This window comes from Leucoraja erinacea, chromosome 34 (assembly GCF_028641065.1).
Source record: "Leucoraja erinacea ecotype New England chromosome 34, Leri_hhj_1, whole genome shotgun sequence".
Classification (NCBI taxonomy): domain Eukaryota; kingdom Metazoa; phylum Chordata; class Chondrichthyes; order Rajiformes; family Rajidae; genus Leucoraja; species Leucoraja erinaceus.
Genome location: NC_073410.1, coordinates 14096914 through 14115882, shown reverse-complemented (window position 1 = coordinate 14115882; position 18969 = coordinate 14096914). Strand labels below are relative to the sequence as shown.

The 18969-nt window shown below is 47.4% G+C and overlaps 1 protein-coding gene across 1 annotated transcript in view; it reads left to right on the top strand.

Moving 5' to 3' along the window:
• Nucleotides 1-18969, top strand: part of ldb3a (LIM domain binding 3a) — a 135281-nt gene extending 116312 nt beyond the window's left edge. Inside the window, exons 13-19 of the mRNA XM_055661564.1 lie at nucleotides 433-498; nucleotides 4362-4465; nucleotides 5002-5368; nucleotides 7075-7255; nucleotides 9438-9558; nucleotides 12440-12555; nucleotides 17743-18969. Coding sequence (XP_055517539.1) covers nucleotides 433-498; nucleotides 4362-4465; nucleotides 5002-5368; nucleotides 7075-7255; nucleotides 9438-9558; nucleotides 12440-12555; nucleotides 17743-17832 — 1045 coding nt within the window. The 3' untranslated portion in view covers nucleotides 17833-18969. The remainder of the gene's footprint in view (nucleotides 1-432; nucleotides 499-4361; nucleotides 4466-5001; nucleotides 5369-7074; nucleotides 7256-9437; nucleotides 9559-12439; nucleotides 12556-17742) is intronic.

Sequence of the window (18969 nt, the reverse complement as noted above, 5' to 3'; positions counted from 1 at the left end):
CCAGCAGAAAATTTAGAAACATGAATCCAAGTTGGAGATGGAACTTGCTGCCGTAGCTCTGGGAAGTGCATGCTGTTGCTCAGAGCCTTGGCTTGTAAAGCTACAAGCACTAATCTCCAAGCTCCAATCTTGGACACAGTTTATGCGCAGTCCCACTGACCCCGAGCTGCCTTTACCCGCGGCAAATTATTGGGGACGGATGCACATTTTGCTCTGGCCAAATAAAGTCAGATCTTAACGGAAAGCAATATTTCATTTCGTTGTTCTGTATTCTCTTGCCATTCCTTAAAATATTTTGAATGTATTTCAATAAATGAAATCACCAGGCTTTTTGGAAGTCAGCAGTCTCTGCTCTGCAGGAGAAACTGCACTATGTGTTATGTTTGCCGAGGGAGTTGAGATTAACATTATTTTGTCTCCTTTTCAACGCAGTTGGCAGCAGACGACCTCTTCCTCCCTTAACCAGCAGGCTGAATCTGCTCACGTCACTAGAACTAGGTACTTTCCTACTGATTTGTGTCGAAGTCAGTACAAGTTGGTAACAGAGCACTAATGCAGTTACCCACAAGGGCATTGCACTCATGCACTAATGCAGTGCACTATTAACCAGTTAACAGAGGCACCAAGTATTCACGTTGCATGGATACGTGCATTGCTCCTGCTTCCTTCACAGCGCAGGAGCATTTCTGCATTTAAACGAGGCTAACATCAAGTTCACTCCACACTCACAACAGTCTGAAGAAGGGTTTCGACCTGAAACGCCGCCCATTTCCTTCGAGCCAGCACCGCCATTCAATGTGATCATGGCTGATCATCCCCAATCAGTACCCCATTCCTGCCTTCTCCCCATATCCCCTGACTCCATTATTTTTAAGAGCCCTATCTAGTTCTCTCTTGAAAGCATCCAGAGAACCTGCCTCCACCGCCCTCTGAGGCAGAGAATTCCACTAGGTATGCCCTTTTATTCTGAGGCTGTGGCCTCTGGTCCTAGACTCTCCCACTAGTGGAAACATCCTCTCCACATTCACTCTATTTCACTATTCAGTAAGTTTCAATGAGGTCCCCCTCACCCTTGTAAACTCCAGCAAGTACATGCCCAGTGCCGTCAAACGCCCATCAAATGTTAACCCAATCATCCCTGGTTTGCTAATCTCTTTCTCTCCCAACCTTGTGGGTTTTAGTTTGGTAGACTCCAAATCTGACCCAACTGCACTGAAACCCAGTATATGGCCTTTATTTGCTAACCTGCACAAAAGCAACATAGCTTGGAAGACATAACTCTCTAAAAAAAGAAGTGGACACAACTTGCATGCTGATGTAACTGGCAAATCCATAACTAATATGCGGCTCTTTCTTAAATTATCACCGCAGTCCGTCTACCTGGCTCTGGGGCACAGGACCTGCTGACTGAGACATTTTAAGTCACATCTGTGTTTCACAAGGAAAGTGGAAGGAAAGGACGCTAAGTGATGGAGTAACTCGTTGGCTCAGGCAGCATCTCTGGAGAATATGGACAGGTGGCGTTTCGAGCCGGGTCCCTTCTTCAGACATGGGTAGAGTGGATGTGGAGAGGATGGCTCCAATAGTGGGAGAGTCTAGGACCAGAGGCCAAAGCCTCAGAATATAAGGACATACCTTTAGGAAGATGAGGAGGAATTTCTTTAGTCAGAGGGTGGTGAATCAGTGCAATTCATTGCCACAGACGGCTGTGGAGGCCAAGTCAATGGATATTTTTTAAGGCGGAGATTGACAGATTCCTGATTAATTTGGGTGTCAGGGGTTTTGGTGAGAAGGCAGGAGAATGGGGTTGAGAGGGAGAGATAGATCAGCCACGATTGAATGGCAGAGTAGACCTGATGGACTAATTCTGCTCCTATAACCTATGGATTTATGACATGAAGAAGGGTCCCGACCCAAAATATAATCTAGCCATGTTCTCCGGAGATGCTCCAGAAACCCTGAGTTACTCTTGCACTTCGTTTTCTATTGTGCAAAGCAACATCTGCAGCAACCTGTTTGTACGAGGTGCAAGGGAAGGTGAGCACTTTTCACGGGGAACGGCCCCTTTTGTCTCTGGATTCCTTTTCTCTGGGCAGGAGCTTGGTAAAGCCACTCCTGCATTGGAAACTGAAGGTACATAAGTACAAAGTGCTCTCTTAATGCCCGAGGATTGATATGGGCGGAGCATTTGCCGTTACTGATATGGACTTGAAACAAAGGTTTGACAAGATTGTGGTCATCTGGAAGGTAAGGGAACTATGGGGACTAATTGGATACCTAATTGGCTTGATGGTAGGAAGCAGAAGTTGATGGTGGCAGGTTCGTTATCGGACGACAGTCCCTGATCAGTGTTGTGTCTCTGGGAACGATGCTGGGCTCATTGTTGTTTGTCATATATATAAACGATTTTGATACATCAAATCGTGAAAGGCTTGGATCGAGTGGATGTGGAGAGGATGTCTCCATTATTGGGAGAGTCTAGGACCAGAGGCCACATCCTCAGAATAACAGGACGTAACTTTAGAAATTGAGATGAGGAGGAATCTGTGGAATTCTTTCCCACAGAAGACTGCGAAGGCAAAGTCATTGGATATTTTTAAGGCAGAGATTGATAGATTCTTGATTAGTATGGGTGTCAGGGGTTATGGTGAGAAGGCAGGAGAATGGGGTTAGGAAGGAGAGATAGATCAGCCATGATTGAATGGCAGAGTAGACGTGATGGGCCGAATGGTCTAATTCTGCTCCTATCACTTTTGACCCGATGAACTTTGTTATAGACTACTCTGAAGAAGTTCTCCGATGAGAGTTCTGCAACGCCCTCTCTCGCTGCTCCTGCTCCAGCTCCACCACCACGTTTTATCATTGTCTGCTTTGATCGGTCGTTTTCACACCTTACATTCTCTTTGTAAACCCTTCCATACATCTAGTTTCCCGCTCCCCTGACTCTCAGTCTGAAGAAGGGACTCGACCTGAAACGTCACCCATTCCCTCTCTCCAGAGATGCTGCCTGTCCCAGCATTTTGTGTTTATCCTTGTTATAGATGTCTCTTGCTGAAAGGTCCTCGTGGGCACAGGCAGGTGAGAGTGTGAGTGGAACTAGAGTTGCCAACTTTCTCACTCCCAAATAAGGGACAAAATGTCAAAATACGAGACAAATACCCGACGGCAATTTGATTACTGACTCGGCCGTGGCTGGGTGAATAATGAGTTGGCCCGGGTGCTGGACTGCACACAAAGCCCAGCCGGCGGGCCAGCTGAGGAGTTTTGGCCCGCGTGATGTCACACGCAAAGTCCAGCACCCCATCCAACTCGTGAACCGATGATCGGCCATGAGAAGGTGGTGTCGGTGGTAAGCGAATGTCTGAAGGTCGGACAGCTGGCTGGGCTGCCGACCGACGGGGCCACGGGCGAGGTGCTGCTGCTGCACTCCATGGGCTGCACTACGTCGGGACGGGTGAGGCGTGGCCGGACGTGGCGCTCTGACCCGACAGTTCCCTCGACCCGAATAGTAGCAGTCAAATACGGGACAAGGGCGGTCCTGTACGGGACAAACCAATTTATCCCCAAAAACCGGATGTCCCGGCTAATACGGGACAGTTGGCAACCCTAAGTGGAATGCAGGATGTTTAATGCCAGTTCCGAACCGCCATTACACTGGCTATTGCCCTTGTTGCCCCCTGACCCGCCGCTCCCGCCAAAAGTACAACCGGACGACAATAATTGGCAAAAACCTGGGGGGATAAAAAAAGAGGAAAATGTTTTTAGTTTAGTTTATTTATTGTCATGTGTACAGTGAAAAGCTTTTGTTGCGTGCTAACCAGGCAGCGGAAAGGGTCTCGACCCGAAACGTCACCCATTCCTTCTCTCCAGATGCTGCCTGTCCAGAGTCCTGAGTTACTCCAGCTTTTTGTGTCTATCGGCGGAAAGACAGTACATGATTACCGTCGAGCCATCCACAGTGTACAGAGAGATTTGAAAGAGCGGAGCGATTGTAATGGGTGATTACAGATGACCAACATCCAAAGAGTCCCTTGGCTTGGGGTACCATCTTGGATCGAGCATTGCCAAACCAAGCTCCTCACACTGGGCTGGGGCCACGAGAGCCTGATTGCGATTAACAGTTGCTGCTGCCATAATCACAGACAACTAATGCTTCTGTACTTTACCATGGAGTGTGGGTGAGAGTTGGCCACTCATTCCACTTCCAGGATCCGACTCGCTGGCTCCCCCACCTGACCGGAGGTCTGCGCCATTGATGATGAGAGGACTCTTGCAGTTCGCTACCTGTTGACCAACCTGCCTCCACTCCCCGCATTCCCCCACTCACTCTCCACCCTGTATTGTTTCTCTTTCCCCCACAGTGACGGCTTCAGAAGCGGCGGCCCCCCGCCCCCAGTGCCTGCCTCCAAACCCAACGTGGTCAGCACGGCAAGCATCAGACCTGCTCCCTATCAGCAGCCCAAAGGTAATGACTGGAGCAGCCGCTCCCACTGCAGGAGCAGTTTCCCAGAGAGGAGGATGTGATGGGAGGCTCCCAGAGGGGAGGAAGAAATCGGGTGGTTCCCAGGGGAAGGTCCCAACGAGGAGGGAGTGATGGGAGTGGTTCATTGCCACAGACAGCTGTGGAGGCCAAGTCAATGGATATGTTTAAGGCAGCGATAGATAGATTCTTGATTAGTATGGGTGTCAAGGGTTATGGGGAGAAGGCAGGAGAATGGGGTAAGGAGAAAGAGATAGATCAGCCATGATTGAATGACAGCGTAGTCTTGATGGGCCGAATGGCCTAATTCTGCTCATAATTTATTAACATTTCCGCAATCAGTGGGAGAATGTTCAGTTTAATTTCACGGGCAGACGTCTGTGAACTCCAGCCTCCGGCTAGACTTTTTATATCGATGGGAGGGAGTTTTAAAAACTTGCAAGAGTTTGGCGGTGGGAGTTTGTGGAGTTTGCACTTTGCAATCTGATTGCGTGTGTGTTTGTGTGTGTTTTATTGTCCAGCCCCCCCTGCTCAGGTGCACAGCAGCACGGCTGCATTCAACGTGGCCAAGCCGGCTGCATCGCTGGAATCCGTGCAGCCCCCGGCATCGGGCAGCCGCCCGCCGTGGGTGACAGACGACACCTTTGCCCAGAAGTTTCAGGCGGGGAAAAGCACCACCACGCTGACCAAACACATCCAGCCGCTGCCTCACTCTGCTCCGCCCAAGCTGCCGGTGTTGGCGCCGCACCAGCCTCCTGCCCGTGAACCCGCTCACGGCCCGCTGCCCGGCCAGACCGCCGGGGGCATCCGCAACCTGGTGCAGAGAGCAGAGCGCTTTCCTGCCAGCAGCCGCACCCCACTGTGCGGGCAATGTAACAGCATCATCAGGTACGCTATCGACTCCACCAGGACCGGCCATGGGCGCGGGTGTTGATTGACGTGTGGTGCCACCAGGTGGAACAATGAGGAAGTGCAGCGCAGCAGTAGAGTTGCTCCCTCATAGCACCTGAGATCCATGCTCCATCCAATCCTCAGGTACTGTCTGTGTGGAGTTTGCACGTTCTCCTTGTGACCGTGTGGGTGTTCCGGTTGCCCCCACACTCCAAAGACATGCTGGTTTGTAGGTTAATTTTCTTCGGTAAATTTGTAAATTGTTCTTAGCTTGCAGGATAGTGTTAGTGTACGGGGATCACTGATCAGCATGGACTAGGTGGGCCCAAGAGTTTCCGCGCTGAACCGGAGCACCCGGAGAAAACCCATGCGGTCACGAAGAGAATGTACAAACTCCATACAGACAGCATCCGTAGTCCGGATCGAACCTGGGTCTCTGGTGTTGTAAGGCAGCAACTCTTCCGCTGCACCATCGTAACATGCTGAGTTGGGAAGTTGTGTTGTGAATCTGGCCTCTCCTGCCCTCTACAGTGGTCAACAGTTTCTATATGATTCAGGATTCAAGAAGAGTTGAAAATTCAAATCTCAAAAGCCAAGTGGAAATGTTGGCAACAATCCTATAGCAGAGGAAAATAGTATTCTGGAATGATGACCAAACTAATTGTTGGAACAAATTTAAAGAGTGCTCCTTCTTCGTGTGTATGGCATGCCCAGCCAAAAGTTGTAGGACAACTTGTTCTATTTGATCTTATTTGATTGTGTAAGCCAGGTTGATTCAATTTGTTGAAACAGGGCGTACCACGTGAAGGTTGCATCTCCCACCTCAAGAGGTAGGCAATTTCTTGTTGGGAAAGCTGTTGCAGGATTATTGGTTGTAGAACACAGAGTGAAATGATAGTTGGTTTGGAGGGATGTGGTAGTTTAGTTCAGAGAAACTGGCCCTATGGCCCACCTTGTCAGTAGTGACCAGCGATCCCCGTACACTAACACTATCCTACACACTAGGGACAATTTACAACCAAAGCCAATTAACCTACAAACCTGTACATCTTTGAAGTGTGGAAGGAAACTAGAGCACCGGGGAGAACCCACACGGTCACAGGGAGAGATTACAAACTCCATACAGACAGCACCCGTAGTCAGGGTCGAACCCGGCTCTCTGGCACTGTAAGGTAGCAACTCTACCGCTGCACCACCGTGCCTCTCACTAGTTGAAGAGCAGTGTTGCCGACTTCCGGAGATGCCGCCATGGCAGATGCCTTGTGGAGGTGCCGCTGAGACGCTGAGGCCGGAGCCTCACGGCCCGTGGCCAACGACCCCTGGGTCTGTGGAGCCCGTGACTGGGGCCTGGGTCGGCGCCACGGAGGTGTCCGGACTGGACCCGGCGGCGATAGCGGACAGGTCGCGTGCGGCGGGTGATGATGGCGGATGAGGAAGTGAGGACGCCACTGCTGAGGGATGGAATAAATGGGGGATCTGGCGTGAGGGGGGGGGGGGAGAGAACAAAGGGGGAACTTGCGCGGGGGGGGGCGGGGTGTGGAAGAATGTGTAACTATGTAAGTGCCCATTATGGGCGACTATTTGCATACCTTCGGTACGCAAGCAAAACATTTCACTGTGGTTTGTCACATGTGGCAATAAAGTATTCAATTCAATTCTCTTCCACATGTGACTCTACAAGACGTCTCTCCTTCTGTTTCCAGGGGTCCTTTCCTTGTTGCTTTGGGCCGCTCCTGGCACCCGGAGGAGTTTAACTGCACTTACTGCAAGGTCTCCCTGGTTGACCATGGCTTTGTGGAGGAGCAGAACAATATTTACTGTGAGAAATGCTACGAGCAGTTCTTCGCTCCAAATTGTGCCAAATGCAATGCAAAGATTATGGGGGTAAGTGAAGGCCTGGAGCCAACAGTACTGCCAGCAGACAGGTAGGTGGCAGCACTGATCTAGCACCAACCACCCACTCATCCACAGGATGCCGTTCTGAAATACACTGTGATTCGCTTGCTGTAGAATCTACATAGTTTATGTCACATGCATTTTTAGAAGCAAAAGATGACAATGAATGTACTCTTCATGTAGGGACTCAAGATAATACTTACAAGAATGATCCCAGAAATGATTGGGTAAACATATGATGAGCTTTTGTTGGCTCTGGGACTGTACTCGCTCTAGTTTAGAAGGATAAGGGGGAAACTCATTGAAACTTACTGAATAGTGAAAGGCCTGGATAGAGTGGATGTGGGAAGAATGTTTCCACTAGTGGGAAAGTTTCGGACTATTTGAAATTTTAAATACAGGTAAAAGAGAAAGGCTCAGACTAAATGACACAGCCTCAGAATAAAGGGACGTACCTGTAGAAAGGGGGTAAGTGCAGCGTAGGTTTACCAGGTTAATTCCCGGGATGGCGGGACTGTCATATGCTGAGAGAATGGAACGGCTGGGCTTGTACATTCTGGAGTTTAGAAGGATGAGAGGGGATCTTATTGAAACATATAAGATTGTTAAGGGTTTGGGATTGCTAGAGGCAGGAAAGATGTTCCCGATGTTGGGGGAGTCCAGAACCTGGGGCCACACAGTTTAAGAATAAGGAGTAAGCCATTTAGAATGGAGACGAGGAAACACTTTTTCTCACAGAGAGTTGTGAGCCTGTGGAATTCTCTGCCTCAGAGGGCGGTGGAGGTCGGTTCTCTGGATACTTTCAAGAGAGAACTAGATAGGGCTCTTAAAGATGGTGGAGTCAGGGGTTTTGGGGAGAAGGCAGGAACGGGGTACTGATTGGGATTGATCAGCCATGATCACATTGAATGGTGGTGCTGGCTCGAAGGGCCGAATGGCCTACTCCTGCACTTATTGTCTATTGTCTGTTGTCTAAAGGAGATGAGGAGGAAATTCTTTAGTCAGAGGGTGGTGAATCTGTGGAATCCATTGTCACAGAATGCTGTGGAGGCCAAGTCAATGGATATTTGACTGATGCTCAATGAATGATGTCCCAAAACCGTCAGCAGATCCCTTGAATGCTCATCGTTCTTTATGTGCACTTTGAATATGTGGCTGGGAAATCCAGGAGAAACGTACCCATTCATTAAATCTTTGTATAATTCCACTGTTTGAGAGGTGTGGCAGATACTGACTCGCCGACTACCAAGCAGTCCTCCATCTATAAACAGGGGCAGTGAGTACAGCAAGTTCGAAACATCCCAGGAGGCACAGAAGGCAACACACACCCAGTCCTTTACTCCAGCTATACGTCCATTCGGGTATTGACCAGAATAGGGAAACTGAATTCATTCCTTTCCCCATCTTCATCATGCTTTACCCTCTGCCAATTGTCCAATGACCGCACCACAATCCTTCATCTGGTTTAAATAGTTCAGTAATAGTGACCCAAACAATGCAACATCTTCCCACTTTCTGTCAACTCCAATTAGTTCTTGATACAGATAGACACAAAGTGCTGGAGTATCTCAGAGGCAGCATCTCTGGAGAAAATGGACGGGTGATGTTTTGGGTTGGAACCTTTCTTCAGTCTGAAGAAGGGTCGCGACCTGAAACGTCACCTATTGCTTTTCTCCAGAGATGCTGCCTGACCCACTGAGTTACTCCAGCACTTTGTGTCTGTCTTTGGGATAAACCAACACCTGCAGTTCCCTGCTACAGAAGTTCTTGGTGTCGAAGTCAGTTTTCACACCAACCTCTGGTTCCATTTTACTCTGATCTATAACCTTGCATCCCTATAAATCAGCCAGGCATTATAATTACTCGATGCGGGAATGCTTGCGTTTGTGTAAAGTCAGTGCTGTTTTTGTGAGCAAAAAGTTGCTGGTACACATACAATTGTCGCCCGACGCTGTTGGCTGTTGTACATCAATCTAGCTTTTTTTTTTTTAGTGGTGCCACTAGTTTTTAACTTCTTAGAGGTGTCAGTGTGCCGCAGTGGTGCGTGCTGTCACAATAAAAGCACTGGGTAAAATATTAACTGAGTCAATATATTTGTGATATTTACGATGCCAGACTAACTGGAGGAGCAGCATCTGCAGTTTAATAATGCGTCTGTTCTCCGTTGCAGGAAGTGATGCATGCCCTGCGACAGACCTGGCACACCACCTGCTTTGTCTGTGCCGCCTGTGGGAAATCCTTTGGGAACAGCCTTTTCCACATGGAAGATGGAGAGCCCTACTGTGAAAAAGGTATCCAGCGCTCCTGGCTCCACGGATAACATAACAGTCTAGTTTAGTTTGGAGGTACAGCGCGGAACCAGGCCCCTCGGATCACCAGATTGGCGCCGACCAGCGATCCCCGCACACTAACACTATCCTACACACACAAGGGACATTTGCCATTTATACCAAGCCAAATAACTTACAAATATGTACGTCTTGGGAATGTGGGAGGAAAACAAAGATCTCGGAGAAAGTCCACACAAACTCCATACATATTAAACCATTCATTTCTGTTTACCTGCACAGCTTGATTGTAATCATGTACTGTCTTTCCGCTGACTGGTTAGCACACAACAAAAGCTTTTCACTGTACCTCGGTGCACGTGACAATAAACTAAACTAAACTCAAACTCACTGCAACTCCCCCTTTTTGTCATCAGCAGGGGGGTTGGTGCCAAGCCCCTTGTTGGCAATCCTCCTCCGCAGTTTCATCTGGAACTTAGTGGAAACACATCCTGCACAAGCTGAGAGTGACTGGAAATAGAGGACACAAAGTGCTGGAGTTACTCAGCGGGTCAGGCAGCATCTCTGGAGAACATGGATAGGTGATGTTTCAGGTTGGGAGCCTGCTGGAGATGGGATACAGCCCAGTTTAATAGGTTCTGGAGTGACTCAGCAGTTCAGGCAGCATCTGCAGCAGACAAGGAGTGCCTGACTCGTCCAGTTACTCCAGCACTGTGTCTTTTTTTGTAAACCGGCGTCTGCTGTTCTTTCAGTCTACATTGTCGCAGGTTCTGCTTTCCCTCTTTAAACGAGCAAGTGATCACACACTTTAAAGAAAGGACTGTTGCAAGTTTATTTAAGCACCGTTCTTACAGGATAGTTCGGGCACGTGCTTGTTGTCATCCTGGTGAAGGACTAATAGCTGAAAACAGAGCCAGCCCTGACTCAGCCTCAGTCGCCTCTGGATAGTGAGCAATTGTGGGTGCAGTTTCTTTGGACACGACAGTGAGCAATGAAAGAAATGTGCTCATTTACTGATGGTTTCTACGAATGCTACCACCGGTAGTCACTGACACATTTTAGTCTTGCTGCAGACTACAGAGGGAACTAGAATTCCCACTAGGGCTCCATTCGTCAAGTTGTTCCCCCAACCTGGTGAAACCTTGAATGGAAAGCTGTAGTTATGAGAAATTGTGTAGGAAGGAACAGCAGATGTTACTTTAAACCGAAGGTAGACACAAAAAGCTGGAGTAACTCAGCGGGACAGGCAGCATCTCTGGAGAGAAGGAGTGGGTGACGTTTCTCTCTTTCTATCCCAGGTTTTGACAACAACCAGCTGACAAAGGCCTGTTCCCTCCATCATTGTTACTATTTTTGCATATTCATTGTTCTTTATCTCTTTACATCATCGTTTATATCTCTCCTTTCCACGACTCGCTGGTCGGCGCGGATCCGAAGGTCCTGTATCCATGCTGTAGCTCTAAGCGTTAGTTTAGTTCAGTTTGGTTTAGAGATACAGAGTGGAAACAGGCCCTTCGGCACACGGAGTCCACACCGACCAGCGACCCCCGCACATTAACAGCACCCTACACACACTAAGGACAACTTACATTTATCCCAAGCCAATTAACCAGCAAACCTGTAGGTCTTTAGAGTGTGAGAGGAAACTGAAGATCTTGGAGAAAACCCACGCTGTCACGGGGAGAACGTACAAACTCCGTACAGACAGCACCTGTAGTCTGGATCAAACCCGCGTCTCTGGCGCTGAAAGCGCAGTAAGGCAGCAACTCTACTGCTGTGCCACCATGCTGCCCACTGACCTAAACTCCCAAATCTTTCCCTTCTCACCTTCAACCAATGTCTCTGGTTCTTGATTCCCCTACTCTGGGTAAAAGACTCCATGCATCTTCCCTATCTATTCCCTTCATGACCTTATACACGACAAGATCACCCCTTATCCCCCTGCGATCCAAGGAATAAAATCCTAGGATAATTCATTTTCATTTTGCCCTTTTACACATTTCCTAAGAGTTTGATCTACTATTCATATAATAACTTACTGAATTTAACTTTCTTTGCAAGTGTGAACTAATACATAATTCATCCTGTTGCACTGGGTCACTAAGTACAAAGTCCATTCAAGCCTCTTTGCTGGTTTCCTTCTCTTCTTTCCCTTGGCTCTGGTGGCAAGAGTCCCTTCTGCCCATTGGCACAAGTCTCCAATCTGAAGAAAGGCTGTCTGTTGCAGATGCTGCCTGACCCGCTGAGTCCTCCCCAGCTGCTTGTATTTTGTGCAAGATTCCAGCATCAGTAGTTCCTTTCATCTCGAGCCCAAGAGTCCTCTGCATCCTGTCACTTGGACAGTCCTTCGGAGAGAGTACTCAATAGCCCACAGTGAAGTTACTTATTCAGACACGACACCAGCTAACATCAGCCAATGTCTGAAGAAGGGTCCTGACCCGAAACGTCGTTTTCCTGAGATGTGTAGGAATGAACTGCAGATGCTGGTTTAAACCGAAGATAGACACAAAAAGCTGGAGTAACTCAGCAGGTCAGGCAGCATCTGTGGAGAAAAGGAATAGGTGACGTTTCGGGTCGAGACTCTTGTCTGGGATGCTGCCTGACCCGCTGAGCTATTCCAGTACTCCGTGTCTTCTACTGTAAACCAGGACAGTATCTGCAGCCCCTTTGTTCCCAGCTGGTTTACGAGTGACTCTGGTACAGGCGCGTAGTGGAGTTTGTGAGGTTCAACACTGTACAGTGTTTCCACCAATCCCCTCCATTGCAGAGTAATTGAGGCATGCTACTTATCTTTTGTTTCCTTTATATTTATTGCCCTTGTGCTGCATGTCCTTTTATCCTTGCTGATAAACACAGAAGTGAAATACTTGCATCCTTGTTCTAGATTATATTGCCCTCTTCAGCACTAAGTGCCATGGCTGTGACTTCCCTGTGGAGGCTGGAGACAAGTTCATTGAAGCATTGGGATACACCTGGCATGATACCTGCTTCGTCTGTGCTGTAAGTATTGTCACATCCCCTTGGAGGCAAAGACAGCAGTTTTAATGAAATGCCTGTAAACTGTACGGTTCAGTGTAGATAGTAGATCCAGTGCCTCACAGCACCAGGCACCCTGGTTCACTCGTGACCTCTTGTGGTATGTGTGTATGCGTGCATGTGTGTATGTGTGTGTATATGCATGCGTGTTTGTGTGTGCTTGTGTGTATGCATGTGCGTGCATGGTGTGTATATGTGTGCGTATGCATGTGTGTGTGTGTAGATGTGTGCGTGTGTGTATGCATGTGTGTATGCTTGCGTGTGCATATGTGCGCGTGTGTATATGTGCATGTGTATATGTGTGCGTGTGTATATGTGTGCGTGTGTGTATGTGTGTATTAGTGTGTACATGTGTGTATGCATGTGTATGCGTGCATGTGTGTATATGCATGCATATTTGTGTGCATGTATGCTTGTGTGTGTGTCTGATGTGTACATGTGTGTGTATGCGTGCTTGTGTATATGTGTGCGTGTGTATGTGTGCATGTGTGTGTATGTGTATGCGTGTGTATATGTATTAGTGTGTACATGTGTGTGTATGCATGCTTGTGTATATGTGTGCGTGTGTATGTGTACATGTGTGTGTATGCATGCTTGTGAGTATGTGTATGTATGCGTGCATGTGTATATGTGTATGCATGTGTGTGTATGTGTGCGTATGTGTATTAGTGTGTACATATGTGTGTATGTGTGCGTGTGTATATTAGTGTGTGCATGTGAATAAAAAACAAATGGCACAAATGTAGAAATAATGTAGAGACTAATGGCGGCAGGCAGAAGATAGGACCATTTGATGAACTTTTGTAACATTGTCGGTGCCAGCCACGTGGCGACTCTTGTGTACTGTCGAGGTGAGGTGAGGTGTGCTGTATGACCTTGCTGGGTTGAATGCAAAACAAAGTAATCGACTGTGCTTAGGTGCGTGTGACAATAACGTATCATTGGAGTGAATCGTTGAATCAGTGTGAGTGGGTGGTAGATGGACAGCATGAACACGATGGGCCGAAGTGCCCGTTTCAATGCTCTATCTCTCCGCGGCCGTATCTGTGAGACAAGTTTTATAACACCTTGTTGCCGTGCTGCAGTATTTTCTGTTTTTGATTTAAGATTTTCAGCATGGGTTTTTGTTTATAAACAGGATGCTACTTATTTTCTTATCTCCCCAAAATGCAAAATGCATAATCGACCCATTTCCAGCTCACAGCAGATAAGGAAGTGAAAGGAGTCTGTTTAAACATTGTTGGCTGGAAAGTCACCCCGGTCGGTAGCGTTATTCACACATTTGGTAATGCGTTGGACTGCACTCCATTCCCCAAATGCAGTTCCGTTGTGCCATTATTTCGGCAGGAATCATTCTGCTGCCGTTACGTATCTTTGTGATAGACATATGTACGTGCCTGTCGGGGAATGTTGCCGACTGGCCCACTCCAGACTGCAGGAGTACGTGCTGAAGGACGCACGGTGCAGCCAACGCCAAGATACTTTAGAGATACAGCGCGAAAACAGGCCCTTCGGCCCACCGGGTCCGCGCCGACCAGCGATCCCCGCACACTAACACCGTCCCACACCCACTAGGGACACTTATTACATTTACCAAGCCAATTAACCTCCGCTGATGGACATTGAGGGGCAGATTCTAGTGGGGGCCACTCCTCAAACAGAGGCAAGTGTGTATACTGTTATTTTAAAATAGGTGCAAACACTACTGAGCATGACACTAAGGAAGGTGTCAATCGTGAAAATGGCTATTGCACAGTTTTTGCGATGTAAATATTAAAAATTCTGAATTAAGTTTTTTTTTTGGGGGGGAAAAACAGGGCATTTCCCAGTTTTTCCTGAAGAGGACTTCAAGAATAAGGGGTAAGCCATTTAGAACGGAGACGAGGAAACACTTTTTCTCAATGAGAGTTGTGAGTCTGTGAAATTCTCTGCCTCAGAGGGTGGTGGAGGCAGGTTCTCTGGATGCTTTCAAGAAAGAGCTAGATAGGGCTCTTAAAAATAGCGGAGTCAGCGGATATGGGGAGAAGGCAGGAACGGGGTACTGATTAGGGATGATCAGCCATGATCACATTGAATGGTAGTGCTGGTTCGAAGGGCCGAATGGCCTACTCCTGCACCTATTGTCCATTGTCTATATGTGTTGCACGTTAGTGTAATATGTAGTTTTTATTCACGAATAGCCCATAGCTTTAGTGTGGATTATGAGCACTCTTGGATAAGGTTTTTCCACAGAGAGTGATGTGTGAATTCCACCTTGTGTGTGGCAGGGCAAGAGGGTGGAAGAGCTTCTCCAGGGAAAGGACAACTAAAATAACGATAGCCTTTGCTCACTTTGTGGATGCTCGGGCCTGGAGTGGGAGCCTTCAGCTTCCTCTTGGGCAGACGGTGATGTCTGCTGTAGGAAGGGGCTTTAGTTGTATATGTACCTCAGAAATGCGAAAAGAAGTATTTGTAATTCCAGTTTGTGCAGTCGCCTCAGCTTGTGCTTTCATTTCACTCCTACCATCGGGAAGAAGGTACAAGAGTTGGAGAATCATGACCTCCAGGTTGAGGAACAGCTTCGTCCCAATAACCATCGGGCTCTTGAGCACTACAAACACGAACTAAACTACCTGTTTAAGAAGGAACTGCAGATGCTGGAAAATCGAAGGTACACAAAAAAGCTGGAGAAACTCAGCGGGTGCAGCAGCATGTATGGAGCGAAGGAAATAGGCAACGTTTCGGCCCGAAACCCTTCCGGGTTTCGGCCCGAAACGTTGCCTATTTCCTTCTGGGTTTTGGCCCGAAACGTTGCCTATTTCCTTCGCTCCATAGATGCTGATGCACCCGCTGAGTTTCTCCAGCTTTTTTGTGTACCTATGAACTACCAACTGTACCAGATTCAGATTCAGATTCAGATTCAATTTTAATTGTCATTGTCAGTGTACAGTACAGAGACAACGAAATGCATTTAGCATCTCCCTTGAAGAGCGACATAGCAAACGATTTGAATAAATAATAATAAGTGTCCGGGGGGGGGTGGTGATTGGCAGTCACCGAGGTACGTTGTTGAGTAGAGTGACAGCCGCCGGGAAGAAGCTGTTCCTGGACCTGCTGGTTTGGCAACGGAGAGACCTGTAGCGCCTCCCGGATGGTAGGAGGGTAAACAGTCCATGGTTGGGGTGAGAGCAGTCCTTGGCGATGCTGAGCGCCCTCCGCAGACAGCGCTTGCTTTGGACAGACTCAATGGAGGGGAGCGAGGAACCGGTGATGCGTTGGGCAATTTTCACCACCCTCTGCAATGCCTTCCGGTCGGAGACAGAGCAGTTGCCATACCATACTGTGATGGCACAAGAGTCACAAATGGCCACAAATGACGAGAGCAATTTTGCACTAACAGCGGGGTTTCACGTTTATAGATTTTTGTTTATTTTGTGATGTATGAGTTCTCCGAGGAGTAGAGAGAGTACAGAGGAGATTTACTAGAATGTTGCCTGGGTTTCAACAACTAAGTTACAGAGATAGGTTGAATAAGTTAGGTCTTTATTCTCTGGAGCGCAGAAGGTTAAGGGGGGACTTGATAGAGGTCCTTAAAAATGATGAGAGGGATAGACAGAGTTGATGTGGACAAGCTTTTCCCTTTGAGAATAGGGAAGATTCAAACAAGAGGACATGACTTCAGAATTAAGGGTCAGAAGTTTAGGGGTAATATGAGGGGGAACTTCTTTATTCAGAGAGTGGTAGCGGTGTGGAATGAGCTTCCAGTGGAAGTGGTGGAGGCAGGTTCATTGGTATCATTTAAAAATAAATTGGATAGGCATATGGATGAGAAGGGAATGGAGGGTTATGGTATGAGTGCAGGCAGGTGGGACTAAGGGGAAAAAAAGTTGTTCGGCACGGACTTGTAGGGCCGAGATGGCCTGTTTCCGTGCTGTAATTGTTATATGGTTATATGGAGTCAAGAACCAGAGGACATGGGTTTAACGTGAGAGGCGAAACAATTAATAGGAACCTGAGGGGCAACTTATTGTACACAGAGGGACACGGGGTGGGTACATGGAACGAGTTGCCAGAGGAGGTCGTTGAAGCAGGCACTATAGCAACATGTAAAAGACATTAGGACAGGTACATGGATAGGAAAGGTTTTGTCAGGATACGGGCCAAATGGCAGACAGGTGGGAGTAGTGCAGGTAGGGTATCATGGTCGGCATGGGCAAGTTGGGCCGAAGGGCTGTATGATTCTCTAACTCTACTGTGTTTACTGCTGTTACGCTGCTGTGTCTAAGAATTTAGTTCTGTTTTCGATACACATGACAATTAAACTCTCTTGACTTGACTCATGGCCCATAGCAGTTTGATCCATGTCTGGCCTACTTTGAAAAAGTTCAGGTATATTTCCACTTTTTTCTTTTTTCTTATCGTTTCCTCTCTTATATCTTTATTCACTATTTGGCCACACTACGTTGGTAGTCTTGGGGTTCGATTTTTTCACTTTTCACCTTGTTCTTTCTCTCTTCTTTTCCTTCAATTTCAGGTTAAAAGGTCAAAATTGAATCTGTACGATAACTGTATAATTTTACATGCCGAATGTTTTCTATTCTTGTACGATTGCTTCTAATGAAAAAAAACTTTGAAGAAATTCTCCTCTCTCCGCCGAGAGTTCCGCCACATTCTCTCTCGTCGCTCCCCCTCCATGATTATCTTCATGATGGAGATGAGAAGAACTTTTTTCACGCAGAGAGTGGTGAATCTCTGGAACTCTCTGCCACAGAGGGTAGTTGAGGCCAGTTCATTGGCTATATTTAAGAGGGAGTTAGATGTGGCCCTTGTGGCTAAGGGGATCAGGGGGTATGGAGAGAAGGCAGGTACGGGATACTGAGTTGGATGATCAGCCATGATCATATTGAATGGCGGTGCAGGCTCGAAGGGCCGAATGGCCCACTCCTGCACCTAATTTCTATGTTTCTATGTTTCTATCCCCTTTGATCTCTGGGTTTTCACACCTTACCTTTCCGTATCTCTCGTTTCCCTCTCCCCTGATCGTCGGTCCTGAAGAAGGGTCTCCACCCAAAATGTCACACCCCTTCCTTCAATCCAGAGATGCTGCTGCCTGTCCTGCTGAGCTATCTATCTATCTTTAATGCTGAAACTTGCCTTTTATTTTCTCCTCAGGTGTGCCATGTGAACCTCGAGGGCCAGCCATTTTATTCCAAAAAGGACAAGCCACTCTGCAAGAAGCATGCCCACGCCATTAACGTTTAAACGTCAGGGGACCATCAAAGGAAAGATCCTGGTGGGGAGAGCACATCTCATCCAAAACCAGCAGAGCCAACAACTGCCTTTTAAGTCTTTTTCTTCTTCTATTTTGTTGTTGTTGTTGTTGTTTTAACAATGTTTCAAATAATTTACCTAAGATTGTGAGTGATTGAAAGAAATTAGTTTCTGGGTGGGATGTAGTATCATCTCACCAGGCTTTGTCAGGCATACTCACTACTAACAAAACACATTGCACATAACTGGAAAGTTTACAGCTTGATGAATGAATGCTATTCCTCTGATGCTGATTTGGTGGCTATTTTTACTCAAAGCCAGCAGGTTTCCAATCGAATGATATGTTGTCTATACCTGCATTACACGGCCATCTTTCAGACTGCATCTGCACTAAAACTGTGTTCAAGCGCCTAGAATGTCCTTTCTTTTTTTTTTTAAGTGCTCTGCCTGGCTGCTGGATTTAATTTGATACTCTTGGTTTTCAGAGTCTTGTTTGAGTTTGTACACATGGGTTCATTGAAGAGCCACACTAACAGTATTTCAGAATGTACACAAAAATGCTGGAGAAACTCAGCGGGTGCAGCAGCATCTATGGAGCGAAGGAAATAGGCCAAAACCCTTCTTCAGGGCCATTCCATTCTCTAGGCCCTCACCCCCTCATCTTCACCCCCTACCTATGTTCAAGACACCTCAGACACTCTCCGTCGTCTCCGCGTATTCCATTCTCTAGGCCCTCACCCCCTCATCTTCACCTCCGTCGTCAACAATATTTCAGATGCAATTTCTCATTTTGATTCTTTAAGCTAACTGTCAAAGGAGTCAAACGCCTTTGTGTGGGTGTGTATAATATTGGCTGTTCCTCCAAAGCTGTCCAAAATGTAATGCCTCCACAGCGTGGGAGGAAGAGGTAGGGTTTTACCTGTATGCAGGATGGAGCTGACCGCACAAGATTCCTGCAGTGTTGCAATCTCTGATTCCATATTTCTGTTTAAATAGTTACCCAAAACCTCAACACTAGTCTAGGCAAGGAGCCCCTATATCACAAAGCAGCCTGTACTGCTTACTGGTATTTAAGAAGGAACTGCAGATGCTGGAAAATCGAAGGTACACAAAATTGCTGGAGAAACT